At 36.9% G+C, this 19,288-nt stretch overlaps 1 protein-coding gene across 3 annotated transcripts in view; it reads right to left on the reverse strand.

The window, feature by feature from the left end:
* GLCCI1 (glucocorticoid induced 1) overlaps positions 1-15,122 on the reverse strand; it is a 38,967-nt gene extending 23,845 nt beyond the window's left edge. For all 3 annotated transcript variants that reach the window (XM_018075697.2, XM_018075696.2, XM_029961811.1), the window contains exons 1-3: positions 15,077-15,122; positions 9,548-9,699; positions 2,164-2,250 (exon numbers count right to left, since the gene is read on the reverse strand). In XM_018075697.2, coding sequence (XP_017931186.1) covers positions 2,164-2,250; positions 9,548-9,699; positions 15,077-15,107 — 270 coding nt within the window. In that variant the 5' untranslated portion in view covers positions 15,108-15,122. The remainder of the gene's footprint in view (positions 1-2,163; positions 2,251-9,547; positions 9,700-15,076) is intronic.
* Between the last annotated feature and the right edge of the window lie 4,166 nt (positions 15,123-19,288).

Consider the following 19,288-nt stretch of genomic DNA (forward strand, 5'->3'; position numbering starts at 1 on the left):
CCAGTGCTTTGGATGAAAAAGTCAAACATTTGCCTTGGGGGTTCTTTATGCTGCAAAGGTCCCTTGGAAGAATCTTCGCATTTGGTGAAGCTTTAGCAAAAATTTCAGTTTGCACATGTTCAAGAAAGATGTCTGGAACTGGCAGTTACATTTACTAGTAATTCTGTCTCTAGTGGGTTTTACAGTTTGAACAGAACTGCCCCAAAGAATTTATCCTTCCAGGAACTGCAGATTACTGTGGCACAAAGAAACTGAGTGCCCAGAAACTGTTGGTATTGAACAAACTCTTAACAGCCCCCATCCCCCAGGTTTAAAGGTGAGCAAAAGGAAAAAGAAAGGGATAAAACAGAAACCAAACAATGCAGAGACAGAACTGATAAGGAGCTGAAAAGTAACAGAGTAAGAGCTCAAACAGGGGAAGGCAGGTGAGTATTGGCTGAATAATAAACACACAATGACACTGGGACTATGAACTTGAGGAACTAGAAGGGCAAGAAAACTGGCCTGAGAAGCTGGAAAAAGGAAAACAGAGGAAGAGGAAGAACTGTAAGCTGGAGAAGACAAGGGCAGGTTTGAGAGTGAACAACCGTTGCAAAGTTTAGACAGAAACAACTCCCTTCCAACACAACCTATTTTGTCCATTGCAGTGTTCTATCAAAAAAAAGGAACTATGAAACACATTGGCCACACATTTCTTATCTTTCTCTTGTGGTCAAGTACATAAAGAGGGTGGCAACCTAGCACAATAGGTCACTGCTATCAACTGGCAGAGACTTGCTTCCATGCTGAAGGTTTCACTATCACTGACAGCCACAGTCCTGTGGTGAAGAAGAGCTGCTTATTGCACAACCCGATAGGGAACTGCCAGAATATGAAGGATAGTGTCTCAGTAAAAGCAAGGAAGTGTTATCCTAGAAAAACAGATGCTACTTCTGTCCATGCTATAATTTCTTTGTGCTGGTGGACTGTTTTAAGACAAGACTTTTCAGAAACAAAACTCCTTCTGCACTAATTTCTGGTCACTTCATTTGTGATTCTGAGTGCTTCCTCACAGCTGAAGTCATCCAGGCAACTGAAGGCCCATGTACCAACACATCAGGGTTTCATAAGAGGTACTCAGTGAGGTGGGAACAGACAACCCTCTTTGGATTAACCTCTCTTTGGCCCAGCTCCTCATCTATTGCCACCACTGGATTGCAAGATTATTCTGTATTTGTCAAATCTGATTTTAAAATTAAAGTAATTAAACTCCTTTTGACAACTACTCTTCCTATCAATGGCTTTCCAGAAGGGAACTATATACTGCCTCTAACATTATCTCCTTAGATATTGCTCTCATTTTTGAATGCCCTATTCAACAGGGAGTCAGGAGAGAGGATGCAAGAAGCCTAGAGTACCAGTGAAAAGTTCCACCTCATGGGAACATGCTGCAAGATTCATTTTATAAAAAGAAAAGCACGGTTCTTGAAGAGAGGCTACACACTTCCTGACAGTGGCATGATGCCAAATGTAGGCCACTTATTAGGTTCTGGACAGACCTAGTTACATAAACTCTAGACAAAATGGAGGTTATTGGGAAAAAACTGTAACACTGTTATTTCAGCTGATCTGGAGAACATTTTACTATACCTACTTTCTCATGATGCAAATCCACTTCCCTTTTGGTGGGTTCTTCCTAGTTGCAATTGCAGTCTATAGCAAAATACGTGTGATTAAAGTGCTCATACCATTACTGTACCAACACTTTTTCATTTTTGAAAGTGGTGTCCTCTCTATCTCTAACCTAAAACTTGAACAACATTTCTAAACAAAAATATGCTAACATACCACCTTACACTCTGCCTCCTTCAGGAGAGCATCATTAAAGAACAGAAAGCTAATTAAGGTAACCCTGAACAGAAAAATTAGTAAGCAACAAGCTGGTTCCTCAATGCTCACTCTGATCACTCTTTCACAGTAAAAACTTGATAGTATGCAGGGAGAAATTTCAACAAGCTAAAATAAGAATCACTTGTCAAAACTACTCTTACGTTGGAGGTAAAATCTGTTTCAAAAGCAATAAAGGGGAGGGAAAGGGTGCAGTTTCCTGGACTCCAGATAGGGCTTAAAAAACGTCTTGGGTTTATCAAAACTTGAAAAGCTCCACTGTGCAAAACTTCTCACCTCTTTCAGTTGATCAGCACTTCCCCATGATGCTGAGCGCTGATGTGATCTCTTTTCTGCTCCTTCTTCAGCCCAACAGCTGGGTGTCTAGAGGGAAAAAAAAAAAAGAAAATACACTGTACTTAATTCTCCAGGTAAGAAAAACTTCTGGCACAAATTACTGCTTTACCGTTTAGGCAGCATCAGAGTTTAGGCATTATACATGAAGCATAAATTTCAGAATCTGATATGCAGCAGTAATAGTCTCAATAAATAAAAAGCAATATAGAAAACCAAGGCTTTGCAAACTTGCATTTACAAAGCATGAGGACAGTGCACGTTACTGAAGAAGCAATCAGAGGCCTGGCAATCCCAGAGACCATTCTGCTCAGGAAGGAAGCTGGACACCACCTTGGGGAACACCACAAAACCAATGCCTGCAGCTCCTTGTTGCCCTGCAAAGGTAGGTGGGAGCAGCCCCCCAGGGCCAGGCCACCCTACACAAACATGCTAGGCCAGGCATGGTACCATCATGCACAGAACTGTAATTTCAGAGCACTGGCTACACCTTCACAACCACCACACTGCCACAGTATTACACAGCCTACAGCCCCACACCACTAACTCATCAGTGCTAGTATTTAATGTGATCGGTCTCTCTGTGTGCACAGGGCTACATATCCCACTTGTGTTTTCTGCACTTTCCATGGTTTCAGCAGGGCTTTTTCTCTGCTATTTTTACACCATCAGGAATATGTCACCCAAAGGCCTAGCAAGCTGTGTGGATGACTAGAAAGCAAAACTGAAAAAATCTGTACTGAACTTTTTGCTGCATGTTCCCAGAAAAGAAAAAAACAAGTCCTCATATAAAAAATTAAGAGTTTTGTGTGCTTGTTACATGATTCTGTCATATAATACCCCCTTCTATTTGAGTGTGGGGAAGAAACCAGGAAGGTAATATGGTTACTGAAAAAAAAAAAAATCAAAAGTGAACAGTTAAAACAGCTACTTAAAAATATGTGGAAAACAGATGTGCCTCAGCCAGGCAATCCTTGACTCTCATCACCCAAAGCACAGCCTCTGCCACATGAGTGTGCTAACTGTGTGTGCATCCACTTGCTCTGCATTTTAACAGAGCCACGTTCTAAGTAATTACTTGTTTTAGCAGACTGGGTACTTACCATCTCCCTGAAATGTGTGAAAACCATTGTGTTGGTTTTAAATGGTTTTTAAAACATTGAAGTGGTTTGCAGATTTCTAAGGAACTAGAGAAAATGGGAAAAATTTGGTTCTTTTTCAGAATCACGGGCTTTCACAACCTATTACAACTTACTTTCCAATTTAAATTGCTCTTTTCTTACAGCATTTTACTACATCCCAAGTACAGCTGGAACCATACAATTATACAGAAACAGAAAACTAGCAATGCAAAGGGAATTTTATGAAAATTTATCTTCCAAAGAATGTTTTCTGAATACAATACTGCTCCATAATTTGGAGAACAACTCCAGGATAAAGGAGAAGCAGGCATTTTGGGTGTTTAAATACTTACTTGTAGTGCAGGAGGGTATAGCAGGGATCACTACAAACTCATAGCCTTTCAACTACGTCTTAATAAAGAGAAAAGATACCAGGAATCTAAAAACCCAAAGTGACTTTCTCAATAAAGAGAAGTACATTGTTCAAAAACAAAACAAATACGTAGAAAGCAAGAGCTTGCTTGTATTTTTTAATAAGCACAGATACTGATCCAGATAGCAAGGACAAAAAACAAAGTAGTAACAACACCCTGAAGACCTTCAGCAACACCACCAGTGACTGTCAGCAGAGAGGTAAGACTCCTTATATTGCAGTTGAAAATCAAAAGTAAAAATTAGAAAACATCCATTCATTTAATACTAAATTTTGTACTTTCTCAAGTATGCTTTGACATTCTCTTCCACTCAAATACTACCTCCCTTGAGACAAAGATTATATGGTTGCTTCCACCTCTGGTAAATTGAGTCCAAACTCAACCTTTCAATAATACATATACACCATCAGTATACAGGGGGCAGACTCTTCGTGAGCCTCAATTTTATTAGCAGCATTAGATTACAAATACTATATGATGTTTCCAGCACAGTATTGAAGTCAGGCAATGTTATATTACTGTGCTATTTGGAGTCAGATGGAAAAAAAGAAAAAGCATTAAAAAAATAACATAAGGGGTACCAGAATATTATAGTGAGCTAGTCCTCCTCAAACCCTACAAAATGCTGTTTCTAATTTACTATAATCCACATTATATGAAGATTAGTTTGGGGTTCATAACCCCAAATCTTGATATTCGAGCAAAAGCTTTTAAAAAAGCAAAACAAACAGAAGCATTCCAGACTTGCTGCATTCAAATAGAAATTCTGTTTTTTAAAGTTTAGCTCACGTATGACCACCTCGTATCTCCTTTAAATGCTGTCAATTTAGATCACAAATAAAATGGAGGTGTATGGTACCCATGATCTGTCACATTTCATGAAAACTGTTTTCTCATCTTTATTTACAACTTCCACAAAACAGGCTTATCCATGGAAGCCTTCACTCGAAGCTGCAAGTGTACTTCCCATGTGTTAAACATATTAAAAAATAATGGAAGTAAAAATATAACTCAAAATCGTGTTCGAAGAAAAATGCCCGAGTCACAATAAACAAAACCAAAGTTGCCACATCTCAAGTCAGGAACACAGTAAGAGAGGTCAGGCACTACCTGCAAAACTGGTAATATTTCAGAGCAGAAGCAAAAGTATGCATCACACAAGTATGTACTGAACTTCCTGAAGGAGGATTAATCCTGGAAGTCTGAAAAACTAAGATTTTAGGAGAACCTTGAAAATATTACATAACACATGCTGCAGCTACAAGAGGTGGATGACTAGTTTTCAAACTGTGAAGGTTCATGGTCCACTTCAGTTGACACGTGGGACAGGACGTGCTGAAAACACCATATATGGTTGGTCTCTTAGTCTTCACTAAGACTCACCCAGCCCCTTAGAGATGAGCACTTCTTCCAATACATTAAGTAATTCTGCCTTGCTTTTCCACCCATGTCAGGGACATACACCTACATTCTTTCCACTTCAATTAGATCAGAATGACTGCATAGAATACCAACCTACTTAAACCTAAAATAAGACTGAATTACTCTAAACATCTCACATTTTATTGACAGTCCTTCCCTTCAATTACAATACCTAGCCTGCATCCCAGAATATCTACACAAGTCTAGGTTTTACAGGGGAAGCAGTAATGTTTTTGAAGAAATTCCACATTCAGAAGAAACCCAAGAGCAACACTAGAAGATAAAAACTGATGGGTTTTCAGATATTTCCAAAGTATTCAAAGGCCCTCTAGAAATTTTACAGAAAGAAATGGCCTAAGGAGTTAGAAGTTAATTTGACTGCAGATGATAACTCCTAAACATAAGACAGGTTAAGTAAAGTTAGAATGATAAATTCATAGCTCTATGACACATGTATCTTCTTCCCTGTAACTTTCGTCCACAGTACATCATTAAATTATCTCATAAAATCAATGACAACTAATACACCAATAAAAAACTTTCATGGAATTGAGCCTCTTGGTTTATGATGTTCATTTTAGAGCAAAAAAATTTCTACCCAGAAGGAAAAAAAAAAGTGTCTAATGACACTCCAATTAAAGCCTTGACCTACACGTAAGAAAAACATATTTTAGCCAAGTATTTCAACCTAATAACTCTGCATTATTCTTTAGATGAGAGAGAAACAAAAATTCTGACAGCCATTTTGCAAACTGTCTTCATTTGTGTAATACCTAATTGCCATATACAATGAGAAAGGCATATCCAACAATACTGGACTCCAGTTTAAGTTGTCAATTGGAAATCACTGGCTAATATTCCATTTGGTCATTTGTTCATTTCTTTGTATTATTTAGATTGAGAAAGATTACATAGACCAACTTTAACTGGCAATATTTAACTGGCATCAACATCATGTTTATCTCTAATCTCTCCTTTTTAATTTTGTAAGTATCTTTTATATTATTTAGCTACTGTCAAATAATTATATTAATCAACTCTGACAATTATCCAAATGTTTCTGAAGATTTCAAGGTTAGGGATAACCATTTGAACATTGAATTATTCCATACACTGTGAAGGGGAAATACTTACATGATGAAGCATGAAGAAGCAGTGTAAGAAATGGCTCCCAACAGAGACAGAAAAAACGGGGAAGAAAACTATACTGAGTTTTAAATGACCTTAATGAAAAGTTCCGATTCTACAAAAGGAGTGGAAAGTAGGACTGTGGAAGAGCTCAGGAAGGGGATCACAAAGTATATCAACACATGTAACTTCCTATAATAGAAAGTTTACCTGTATTTCTGAAATACTTAAAACACTCCTAAATAAAATTGCATACCTCTAATTATCCAAAACACGCTACTTCCTAAAGATCAGCTAGTTCTGTGTGTATGCGAACATACATACACTAATATAAACACATGCAGAATTTTGAGCAATACTGAACAGTGTAAGTATCACAATGCATAGTGTAACAGTATATTTTTCCAAAAGCCAATGTAACAACCTCACTTCTCTATTTTAAATCAAAACATTTGGGGTAAGTAAGAGGGACACAGAAATATGAACCAGAGCATTCTCCAAGATGCAACAGAAACTAAACCAAACAAAATTCTGTTCCCTCTATTTAAATAGTGAGATATTGTTGATTTTTTTTTTAATCATGGTTTTATTTTAGAAAAAGAAGAAGTGTTTTATTCATGAGCATTATATAGGTTGAAAGAACTTAAGCGGGGAACAAGGACTTGGAACAAAACTCATTGAGGGCTCATCTGATCACAGTGAAGACCAGAAACTGACTCTCTTTTTTTAAAAACAAGAATTCTAAGAGCAGCCATAATCATCACCTTAACAAAATTGCACAGAATTTGGATTTCAAATTAGTTTAAATTAAAATTTGGATTTTAATTAGGGACAAAAAGTACCCTTGAAAGAGAAATAATTATTCCACCTACAATGTAAGTTATACTGACAGCACTGTTCACGAGTTTAGAAGTAAAGCAAGAGATAATTTATTCCCCAATGAAACATGCTCATAAAAAAATAGTTTACTGATTTCCATTATCTTTTTTTATTTATTTTGTTTGTAACATCTTCCATTCTGCTAAACTACCAAGTGTTATTATTTTTAAATAGTGTAAACTATATAAACTCCCATGACTTAAACTGCTACTTAGCCAACAAACATGAAGCAGCAGAAGCACTTGTGCTGGTACCCAGGCAAAGTACAAGGCTTTAATTTAATTTAACTTAATTTGCCATGCATGCATCCTATCAACAACTTGGAAATCATCCTTAGTTCTTGAAATTAGATATACTTCAAACTACACAGAGCTCAAACAACAGAAAGCCACACACACAACCAAAACATAAGACACTGTTTTATGATCATCTACAAGCCTCTCTAGGAGCGTTTCATTTGAAAACAAAACAAAAAAACAAACTGGAAATCACTGTGCAAATCACTATGCTTGTTCCATTTTACATATTCGTATAGTCCCAAGTAGTGACTCAACCTAAACACTGATACATGCTCGAGTTTGGCTAACATAATTCTTTGTTAGAAGATATCCACCAACCCTGCTCCTATCCCTTTGAAATAATACTTTAATTTGCAATGACAACAGTACTGCCTCTCTTCTCTGTTACATTTGATTATGCTGAAAAGGTAAAACTTCATTTTCAGTTTCTGAATGAGGCAAAGGGAGGCAGCCAACAGTTCACATAACCTAAACACTTACTTGAGCTCACTAAGAAAGCAATTTTACTGCCAAATACTTGAAGCTCAAATATTTATAGAACAAGTTTGTTTATCTTTTCTGTAACTGGTGAAAAGGTTTGTTTGTGAATGTTAAAATATTCTATATTTTCTATTCATAACAGTACTTGCAAAGTTTGATATGGATATAAGTTTTAAGAGAGGAATTGAGAAATACAATAACTACAAAGCAGGTTACTGAAAATCTCCTGAATAGAAATTATGGTTTCAAACCAGAAAAGATCTTCAAGGAATAGTATTGTAAAAGGAAGGCACCTTGAAAGCCAGTCCAGGATTTAGAGTTTTTTAGGTAAATCTTTCATGACAGTAAATATGACTGCTGCTTCTTTTTTGCTAAAACTGACTGTTTTTAAAATAAATAAGCAGGACATGAAGACAGCATTTTCTTAAAGGGTCCTATACAGTTCCTAAAAATTTTCTTAGAACATTTTAATCATCAGACTACCAAGGTCATTAAATAAGATTTCTGAATCATACAGATAGATTTTTTTCTTTTCTAAGTATTCTATGCTTATCTTTCCCCCATTAGAGGACTTCCTGTGTTGCATTACACCGTATTTTGAAGAGATGAGGAGAATTATATATACTTGTCCAGAAAACTTCAGTATTACACAAAAAACTAGAATCACAGAATCTATTTAAAGATCCACAACTATGGACCAGAATCACGGCATAAGAGATAAGTAACTAATTAAAAACCATCCCTACACAGCCTATAGACTGAAAATACAACCAAAGAGTTAGTTTCTTTTCATTTCCAACTTAGTTTGGAACACAAACTCAGATGACTTACTCCATATCCCAACAGCACTGCTGAAAAATAAAGAATGCAGTTCCTCTGCTAATAATTTGGGGGGGTTAGAATTATGTGGGTTTTATTTGTTTGACAGTGATTATCTTTGAGGGCAACAAGCTCCAGGATGAGGAGGAAGCAGGCAAGAAATAACATTCACCTTTCTAGCCAAAGAGCAGTATGAATGCCACAGCAGCCCACCTGCCAGAGGTTCCTGCTAAGGACAGAGCCCTGAAGAGAATCCAAGGCTATCACAAGGGTATCAGGCCATCAATAACCTCAAGTTAGCCTTCCCTCAATTCCCCCCCGGACACAAATACACTTTTCGAGACTGGCAGATTTTTTACCCTGATTTAGTAAACTCTTTAGTTTGTCAGCCACTGCTATACGGAATTTTTTTCTTTTTTTTTAAATAACACTCAGCATAATTTTGCATATACCAGCTTAAAAATAAACCAGATACGAGGCTGAGATGGAAATCTGCTTATTTAGCCTCAACAGATCTGCCCACATACCGAAAATTATTTTTAATAACTGTTTTCTAAAAGCATAAAAATATTAACATCACACACCATGTTACTGCATTGACACTGCTTAAAAAAAGACTACCGTACCCTATTTTTAGGGTTTCATATTTATAGTAAGATTACGTGAATCCACATTTCTTCAGAATTAAATTGAGTAGACATCAATTATCTGAAACATCTCTGTTGTCTTGTTTTACAGCTTTTACCTGAGTAGATTTATCTTTCATACATGAAGGGTAGTGTACATGGGGATCACGTGGCCACTGTCCTGTGAGGTAAGGTCCTGTTATTGTGTCCAAAGAAGAAGTTCGCCTTATGGTACCAGAAGTTCTGATTTGCTGGGATTTTGGCCTGTCCACTGTAGAAAACCAGAACAAAACCAACAAAAAAGTCAGGCTACATTTGATGTGAAATGTTAAAAGCTAGCTATGACAAATAATGGCAAGAACACATCAGAAACCTTTGTCTCAATGCCAAGCTGAAAAGAATGCCATCCCATCAAAGCAAATAACATCAGACAAAGAAGAAAAACAAATATAAAAGAGAAAACTTAACAGTCACAAAACCCCCAATGCTTAAAGTGTTTATATCTGCAAAGAACTGGGCTACTTACACTATATATTTTCATCAACAAAAAACATCAAGCAAATTAAATACAGTGATGATGCAATTCAGGAAAGCCAGACACACAGAAATAGAAAATATAACATAGCATAACATTAAGTTAGCTTGCTTAGCTTTCTAAATACTAAAACACAAACCATGACAAAAATTATGGTTCTTAAGAAGATGTACATCCAATTTATTGCTCTTGTGTACGTCAGTCCATATTATTTACAAGATCCCACTACAGGCCTTAGCAAGCTGAGAGCATGACTGTGTCTTTCCCTCTGACAGAGCTTGGTTCAAAGCAGTTGCCTTGCTTGCTTTTGCTCATCACGGTGCCTGCAGTTCTTGACTCCTTCCTGGACTTCTCTCCCCATACACCTAGATCATGGAACACTTCTTCCTGCATTTCATTTGGAAAGCAGAGTGTGGGGTGATTTGTGAGACTGATGTGGGAAAGAACAGTTTTAGACCATGTTCTCTGGATCTTCCTGCTTTGTCCTTTAGACAAAATTACTTCATATACTCATTTTCTAGACTTCACATTAGCCAACCTAAGCCCTACATTGCAGCTACTGTGTGTTTTGCTCACCCCTACTAAAATAAATTAGCAAGTATGCTAATTTCCAAATTAATCATGTGCTATGCACCGATCTGACCCACCAAAACCCTACTCACTGCTCAGAACATGAGAGCAGACCTGTTGGCACACTTCTGAATACAAACATGGCCACTGGCCTTCACAAGCATTTTCAATATCACCTAGAACTGATGGATCTCCAAAGGCTGAGTCAATCATCAATGTGTTATGTAACATTCAGCACAATTATTCGGGTATAGCTTGCACTAATACAGCATGGTTATAGATATATGAACATGACAACGTTAAAACAGACCATTTTAGACAAATATAAGCCACTGAAACACTTCATTAGCTACTCATTTCAAGTGAAGAATTCTAGATAATGGCATGAATTGGACATACAGTAATACATCATGCTGCCCTTTATGCAATATAATTGTTCTGACTGCCTTAAATATAAATCAAATCCCTACCATTTCAAACAGAACTATCCTTACAGAATTCCAGTTGTGACCAATATGCATTTTAAGAAATATCTTTGAACAATTAAAAGCAGCATGAAATCCAAAATAAAGATGACAAATTTTAAAAATGAAACTAGTTTTTACATTTGCACTGAAACACAAGTGTACCTAAGGGGTACATAGCTACAAAGCATTATTCCAACTGTCCTTGTCATGCTATGGCACTACGCTACTCTCTTAGGTAGCCCAAGTTTTGAAAATTGCTCAAAAACACTTTTTATAATAAGTTAGAGACAATGCACAGATGAACAGGTAAAGACAATGTCTGAAGATGAGGAAATAAAGACTAAGTATACCTTTGCAAACTTTACATTTAAAAAGTCTTGCTGCCAAAAGAAACCAACCAAGAAAGCACAAGCCCAAAAACCACAAATAAAATATATACAATCAGATAATGAGCTAAGGTCTGTGTCTTGTTCTACACCCAGAGGAAAGGCAACAGCAATCCCATAACGACTAACATAATACCATTACAACACAACAGAAAAAAAAAGGCACTACCAAAAGTTACTACATTTTTGGTTTTCCATGGTAATCTTGGAAGTGGACTGCAGGACACAGTCAAACCCTAAAGCCAGGAAAACAAAAACTTGAAGACATGGTTTCAAAAGTCCCTACTCTTCTTCAGCATTCCTATGACTTACAGGAAACCAACCACTTCTCAAATGCACGAACCAATTCAAGTTAACACTAATTTAATGCCATCCCTATTTCACTGTTGTCTACGCTCTTTCCATTGCCTTTGAGACGGCATGCACAGATATGTGAATCCACCTACGAGAGTGATTCACTGAGTTAAACATAAAGACAACTAAAATGCATTCCCTCAAAGTCATAAATACACAGTTCTCCCCATTACAGGCAGAGTTGACATAACATAATGGGCAGAAACAACCCCAGGAGAGCAAGAAGGAACAGCAAGGCTGCAGCAGCATTGAGCTCTGTTCAATAATAGTTTCGGCTCCTCCCCCCCTTGATATCATTAGATCATAGAAAATACAGAAAAAGGGATCTGTAAGCATGAAATTTGAAGGGACGTCTACAAGTTCGCATTTGACAAACTGTCTTGTACAGTAATGTACTTAGAGATGACAGGATGTCACGGAGAGCAGCATTGTACTGGACCACAACAGTGGCACATCAGATCAGCTTAAACTGTTCTCTAAATATTAAACCTGCTCTCAGGATTTATTTCTTAATTATGCTTTTCTCACCTCATCCTAAGTCTGGCTTCTCACTATGCTAGGGAACTACTACAAAACTTTCACTTCTCCCCAAACTTTCATTATCAATGAAATGTTGATGCTACTGTCATGAATATCCTTCTCCAGACCAAATCACTTTCTCTGGATAGAAAATTAATGCTTCTCACAGAATCAAGTACCATCTGACAGCTGAAGCACTTCAACAGCTCCTGGACACAGCCAACAGACTTCAGCATTCAAAAAGGCTTCAACACTTTCAAGACATCTCTAAAGTTATAGATTGATTTTATGCAAGTTTCAGACTACACCTCATCTGACAATATCTAAGCATATGAATGAGTGAGTAAGAAGGATTCTATTGTCTTCCTCAGTAACATCTAACACATCTCACAAGAAGCTCAGCTCTACCTCCAGAACAGGTGAACTTGGGAGAACAGCACTGAAGCAGTGTAATGTTACCTGAAAAAGTCAGTTAGAAATCAGAAAAGCAAAATATAAGCTTGCAGGAAGGTAAAATACCCCATGTGTTATTTAAAATATGACACAAGTTTAATGGCATGTATTTAGAGCCTACTGCTACACTATTCTAGTTATAAATAATGTTACGCAGAATGACAGAAGGGTCCACCTCAATACTACAGCTGGTGAAATTCGACATGATCCTACCTCCCAGCAGGAACCAACTAAAATAAACTGCATGAAATCACAGTTCTGCATGCTGGATTGAGAGCAAAGAGACTCCTAGTTATACCACCTAGACTGACTGAAAAAAGGTTTTCATTTCTCTGACAGCAAAATGTAATTCAGTAAGAGACTAACACGACAGCTCTTTTGAAAAGGACATAGGGCTCAAATAAAACCATCTGCTACAGCTCTAAAATGAAGAGCTTGCCTTCCCATCCAGCATAGAGGCAGCTAACCTGTGCATAATCTGAAAGCCATGTTCACAGTCCATTTTTAGCTTAAAGAATGCTTTGTGCCACACGTACATGGAGGAAAATCACCTACAGCTGAAGAGCATTGGCAGCATTATAAAAACTGCTTCAGCTAAATCCAACAGAGCTTGTCTGTCAGCATCTTTTCTTCCCATCTTTCTCTCAGCAGTGAGCAAATGCTGTTCAAGTTTGGCAAGAACTTTTCCATTCACATCCTTGCATGGATATAACCAGCTTCAAAAGACTAAATTATCTTAGGAACTTCTCAGATGACAGAGACTCTTCTCAAGTTGAGTCAAAAACATGAAGTATCAATATTGTCATCTCATTATTGATGTCAGCTAATTGTGACACTCTCTTGCCATAAGATAAGACAACATTCTTGCAGTAAGATCTTGATTTTCCTCTTGAAAGTTTGTTTTAACTTAAACTATCAAGCCAAGAAGCCAAGTTATGACGTTGTGAAACATCAGTACTGAATTCCACAATAAAGTTTCATGAGATGTTTCTCTTCAGTTTAGTTACCAGCACTCTACAGAACATTCTGGTTAAGAGCTACTACTGAAGTGAGTCCCAAGCTTAGGTCTCATCCATTCCTGAAGAATTTCAGATTTTACATATGAAATGAATATTAATTCTAAAAATACTCAAGACTCTTGGAAGTTCTCACTTCAATGAACATCCCCAGTCTGCTTAAGACACTTTTCAAGAGCCACAAAGTCAGAGTTCTAGTCATCCGGTTTGAAAGATTTGCAGAGACTATATCACCCTACGAACAAGTATCAGGTATTTCTAGACCATTCCTACCGGACATGACAACAAATTCACAACAATCTACAAACCCAACCAGATGCAGAAGTGTCTGTGTGAATGCCTCTTAAATAATGAAGCACCTGGAAATGCAGTCCAAGAAATCATAAACTAGAAATGGAAAGCTGAATATTAAAGAATGGTGACCCACGGTGACCTTTAAGAAGGATGGCCCAACACCACTTAGGTCACAGTTCCCACAGCAGCTACTGATGACTGTCTCACACATCTAGCTAAAATTCCCCTCTTCTGTTACACCTTGTACAAGCATGAAAGATGGACACCTCTCCTCTTCCTTGCTTTGGACAGCGATTCCTTGAGTACCACAACAAGCAGATTTTCAGATTCAAGACGAGTAAGTCTAGGACAAGTCTGGGCAAGGGGTTTTGCCTTTCTGTTTGCTTTTTAAGCAAGTATATAGTGACACTGCACTGATTCCTGAATGTATATCTGATTGGTCTTTTCTGCTCTGATCATATAGGTAGATGGTCAAACTGGTGCATGTTTATTTGCAGAACTTGTCTCTATGACTTTGCGAGGAAAAAGACTGAATAATGGGGATTTAGAGGCCATTCAAAAAAAATATTTCAATCTTCATTCTCAAGAAGGCTTTTCTCTTGTAACTGGAGCCAAAATCTCTCATGAAAAAGATTAACAAGGGATTTGGGGTACCCTGAAGTTTTATTCCAGAGGACAGATCTACTGGCTCAAAAGACATTTCCCATTTGCCAGTGACTGACAGACTTGTTTCTGACCCAATCTGCAAACTGGCTGAATGACTGCATTAATGGTTCAGAGCATACTGTTTCCCATGTACTGTTCATAGAAAATGACTAAAAATAGGATTTTAAATAGCATCTTAAAAAAACCACTACACTCTAATATGTAATTGAAAAGATGTGAAGTTACTGCACTTTCCTTCATAATTTCAAATTATACAGCTTAATATCTTTAGTAGCTTAAAACAAAGCAAAACAGTAGCTTTTTCAAACATTTAAAATGCAGTACAATATTTTGCTACCAAAATTATACTTGTAAGAGGATATAAGAAGACACAGTCATTTTAAGTTACCTTCTGATACATCTCTAAAAGTACTGTACATTCAGCTCCATACAACGTCTGTCTTCATTATGTGCACCACATTGGTTTTGGTTCAGTTGTACCAACTTCAGAAATTATTCCCAAGTTTCTATTTTTAGAAATCAAGAGAGAGAATGACTAAAAATGAAGAGAGAATGACATTCTGAAGTAAATACTCTAAACAGACTGACACAATCCACTCTTGATTTCCTCTCATTATCCTAACTGAATAAAAAAGGCACAGAACAGCACCATAATCTAACCAAGGCTCCAACAACCAAACTGAACAAGCAGAAAACAAGATCTCTCTTGATGAGATCTAAGATCTTTTCAGAAATCCAGGTCCATGAATTATGTTCTACATGCAAAAATCTTCAGGGGAGAAAAAAAAATAAAGAGGGGAACTAGTCTTCCACACAGATCATTCTACAGTTTGGTAGTCAGGGCAGATTTGGTTTTGTACCTGACAAGGCTTATGAGGATTCAAACTGAACTGCATAAAACACAAGTCTGTGAAGACAGGAGGTAGCCTGTACTGGGAAAACAAAGTAAAACAAAACCAGCTTGGTGCTTCAAAGGAAAATCATACACACTGACCCACAGTACAGGACTTAGAAATCAACCATATAGATTTATCTTTTATCAATATGACTAACACATCTAGAGAGGGAAAAGGTCTTCTCATTAGTCACTGAATCCAACCAGCATTCCAAGGCATTTCCTTCCATCAAATGGGCTTCACGCACAACCCCTCAAGGACACATAGCTCCATTCACCTAACTGCACATACAAGAAGGCACAAGGCACAGAGTTAGGCTAGAGATACCCAGAGGAAGCGGGACACGTTGGATGAATTTGCTGGCATATTTCACTGGACCTACAGCTGACTCAATCTTGGTTACCTATGCATGTATGTTGAAGTAAGGTCTCTGCCTCCTGTCCCTTATTCCACTCAATTACAGATCAAGTAAAACGTGACTGCAAATATCTTTCAGAAGTCAGATTTTGTTCACAGCAAAACTCCCCTGTTTAAAATCAACATTATCCTTAGGATCAAACATAGAAAGAACGCTCTAATCTCAGTAAGAAAAGTAAACAAACCATCTGGCAGAAAGTTTCAGTGCTCTAAAGCTAAGTTATTCGTCTAACAAGGATTACTGCTGGCATGTATAGGACCTGTGGCATTTAATATCACAAAAGCCTGCTTTGTTCAACAGATGTAACCTACACATTTGCACTCTTCTAACAGGACGCCATGTAGGTAAAACACTACTTTCAAATCTTTCAGATTTTTATGTATTTCACATGTTTAGATTTTTTTCCTTAAAGTTATTACTTCGACTTTAAACACCACACAAATACCTAAATTTAGTATCATTTAATAAAGTATCTAAAAACGTTCCTAATTTAAGAATTTAAAACAAAATTGATTGGAGCTCAGCAGCTAAGTACTTGAGAAAAAAACACACCAAAACACACAATTGGCCATTAACTGTTATGTACTTCAGTAGATACAGAAAATTTTCCTCCTTTTAGTTCATTAATTTAGATCTTCTGAATGATCTATTCTATCTATCCAATACTGAGAACCAATTTGGGAACCAAAAACAGTACTAAAGCTTGGGGTGTTATTTTTTTTCTTCCGGTATATTAATAAATAAAGTCTTGAAGGTCATTATAAACACAATTAATTCAGTAACTAAAGAAACTACCACCTTTGTTGAATAAATTTGGTGACACTGAATGGATGCCTGGTGTTGTTATAACAACAATACTTAAAATCTATTAAGATGTAGAAAGTGCGGGGTTTGTAACATTTTATTCTAATTCCACTTTCCATAAAAATGCAGCTGGACATAACAACAAATTAAACAACTTAAATCAGAATGCACAATTCACCATTTTCATAATCAAAATACTCAAAGAACTGTAATCAATGCACGGGGGCTATACAATGCCATCATAATGATCACCAATTATTAGAGATAGAAAGCATTCTCCTAGCTAGGGCTAAGTACACTAAACAAGAATAGTAATTTTATCTGAAAAAATATTGAAAACAGAAATGTAAAACCAGATTAAAACTGATTGCCTACATCAGTGTCCAACTTCAATGGTTAAATAAATTACCTTTTCCTTATCAGTAAAAGACACAGAAACAAAGGACTAGAAACAACTTCCTAAACCTGGAGCCCACTTCGCAGCTATCACCGACAAAACACAATAACTTCAAAAAAGATTACAAACTCAGTCTTACAGCAGCTGAGTATTTTGCCCTCATGATTCCTATTGGAAATGTGATCTAGGAAGATTTTTTTCCCCTGATGGTTTCAAGTCTTCTTATAGTTTTCTATATAAACATTTACCATCTCAAACCAATTCACTAATCGTGTCTTAGCACTAACTTCAGCTCTTTCTTCTCAACTCTCCATCCCCTGGATTCTAAAAAAGCAACTGTATTTTCATGCAGAGCAGATTTTTTTAGCATCAAACAGTAGAACTCCTAACCTAGTAGTCCTTCTCTGGGTCTGCTCCAGTTTGATTCTACCTTTCTTGAATTGTGTAGCACCACAGGAGTGTGCAGGATCCCATATGATGCCTCATCAGGCTCCTGTGTGGTCAGCTACTCTTCATGCAAGACCTGCCCTGTGCCCAGTACTTTTTCAGTCACTTCTTGTTGGCAGTTTAGAGATCTCATGATCACTCAACTCCACCCCCCAGCATTTTCAAATCAGATGTTCCTCCTTTGAGGAAAAGATATTCTGCTCAAGTACAACCTCGCATCCATATACCTCCCCTTTTTTTTTAACTTTTAAATCTCACTTTTCAAACTTATTATTTCAATTCCCATGGTTCTTAAACTCTTCTTGCATAATCTTCCTGCGTACTAATTAAACCTCTCAAAATTCATGAAGCATTTCATCACCCTAATTTTAAAATTTGCCTAAGCAGATAAGATCTACTTCCCATTTAGGAAATCAGTTTTCCTATCAAAACCACCAAGTTAGCATGACACAACTTGGAAGCTCATTTTGCACTTCAACAGTTCTCTCTGGTTTCCACCATCCCTTCAAATTTCTTCTGAAGCTTCACCAACTGGTGTCTACATTTTAGAACTGGATGCAATGTTTTTCACATATTTAAAAACATCAGCACTGTATATTCTATGCTCAGGTATCTACTATCAAATGGTGTCACCTCCTATTTACAAGATTGCCTTAGAAATTTGAAGGCAAGTGTCAATTTCTGAGTAGGCTTTTCTAAAATCCTGCAATGGAGATCTCTGAATGGACTTTATTAAAATATGCAATCTGTATTTATTATAGTCTCAGTTATTCCTAATTCCAAATTACTCTCATCCTTTACAATTTTTTTCCTAAATCTTTCTGGGTTAAAAATCACTGCCATTATGGAAGTGATTTCTTAAGACTTTGTTCTGGTGAGCAGAAAGAATTGAAAAAAATATCTGTGTTATTTCCTCTGAGATTTTTCTTACTACTCCTTAGAGTTAATTTTGAAACCATACATTCTAGCAAATCAGTCTCAGATCACTCTTCATCTTTTTTTCTTGGTATTGAACAGCTGCAACTACTTTTTCCTTATTTTCCAATTTGCTTGTTTCTATTGTCTGTCTTAAAGTATAAAAAGTCTAAGTCTGTTCAGGTTTTAACAATTCTCACTTTCAAAAAGTGATTGATAATACGACATTCTTTCCTCAGTTCTCCTTGCTGTATCTTGCAGGCTCTCTGTTTATTCCTAGTAGCCTTTTTGAGGTAAGTGTCCAAGCAATCAGATCAAATCCTTGGGGTTTTCTATGTCTCAAAGACTCCAATAGTGTTTACATTTTTCATTACAACAGATTCTCTTTGTATTGAAGACAGCATAACACTGTTCAGACAATTTTTCGAACTATTTCCTTCTGAAATCCAAAACTTTACTCCAGATTTATAGATTTTAAACAATATCTCTGTGTAGGATCTTTTGTTTTGCTATATATGCATGCAAATTTGCAGAACTAAACAAAGGCTAGATCTAACATTTACTGTATATAGTGTCAGCACAATCATTTCTTCCCCTTCTCCCACATTTTCAATTGCCACACTTGGTAATTCCTATCTTCAATGTGGCCAATCTGAGTTTCTGCTACAAGTCTTGCAATCAAAAGATCTCTCTGCATCCTTCAACTTCATATTACAGGCTATA

The sequence above is a fragment of the Manacus vitellinus genome, unplaced genomic scaffold (assembly GCF_001715985.3).
Source record: "Manacus vitellinus isolate BGI_N305 unplaced genomic scaffold, ASM171598v3 scaffold_3_pilon, whole genome shotgun sequence".
Classification (NCBI taxonomy): Eukaryota; Metazoa; Chordata; class Aves; order Passeriformes; family Pipridae; genus Manacus; species Manacus vitellinus.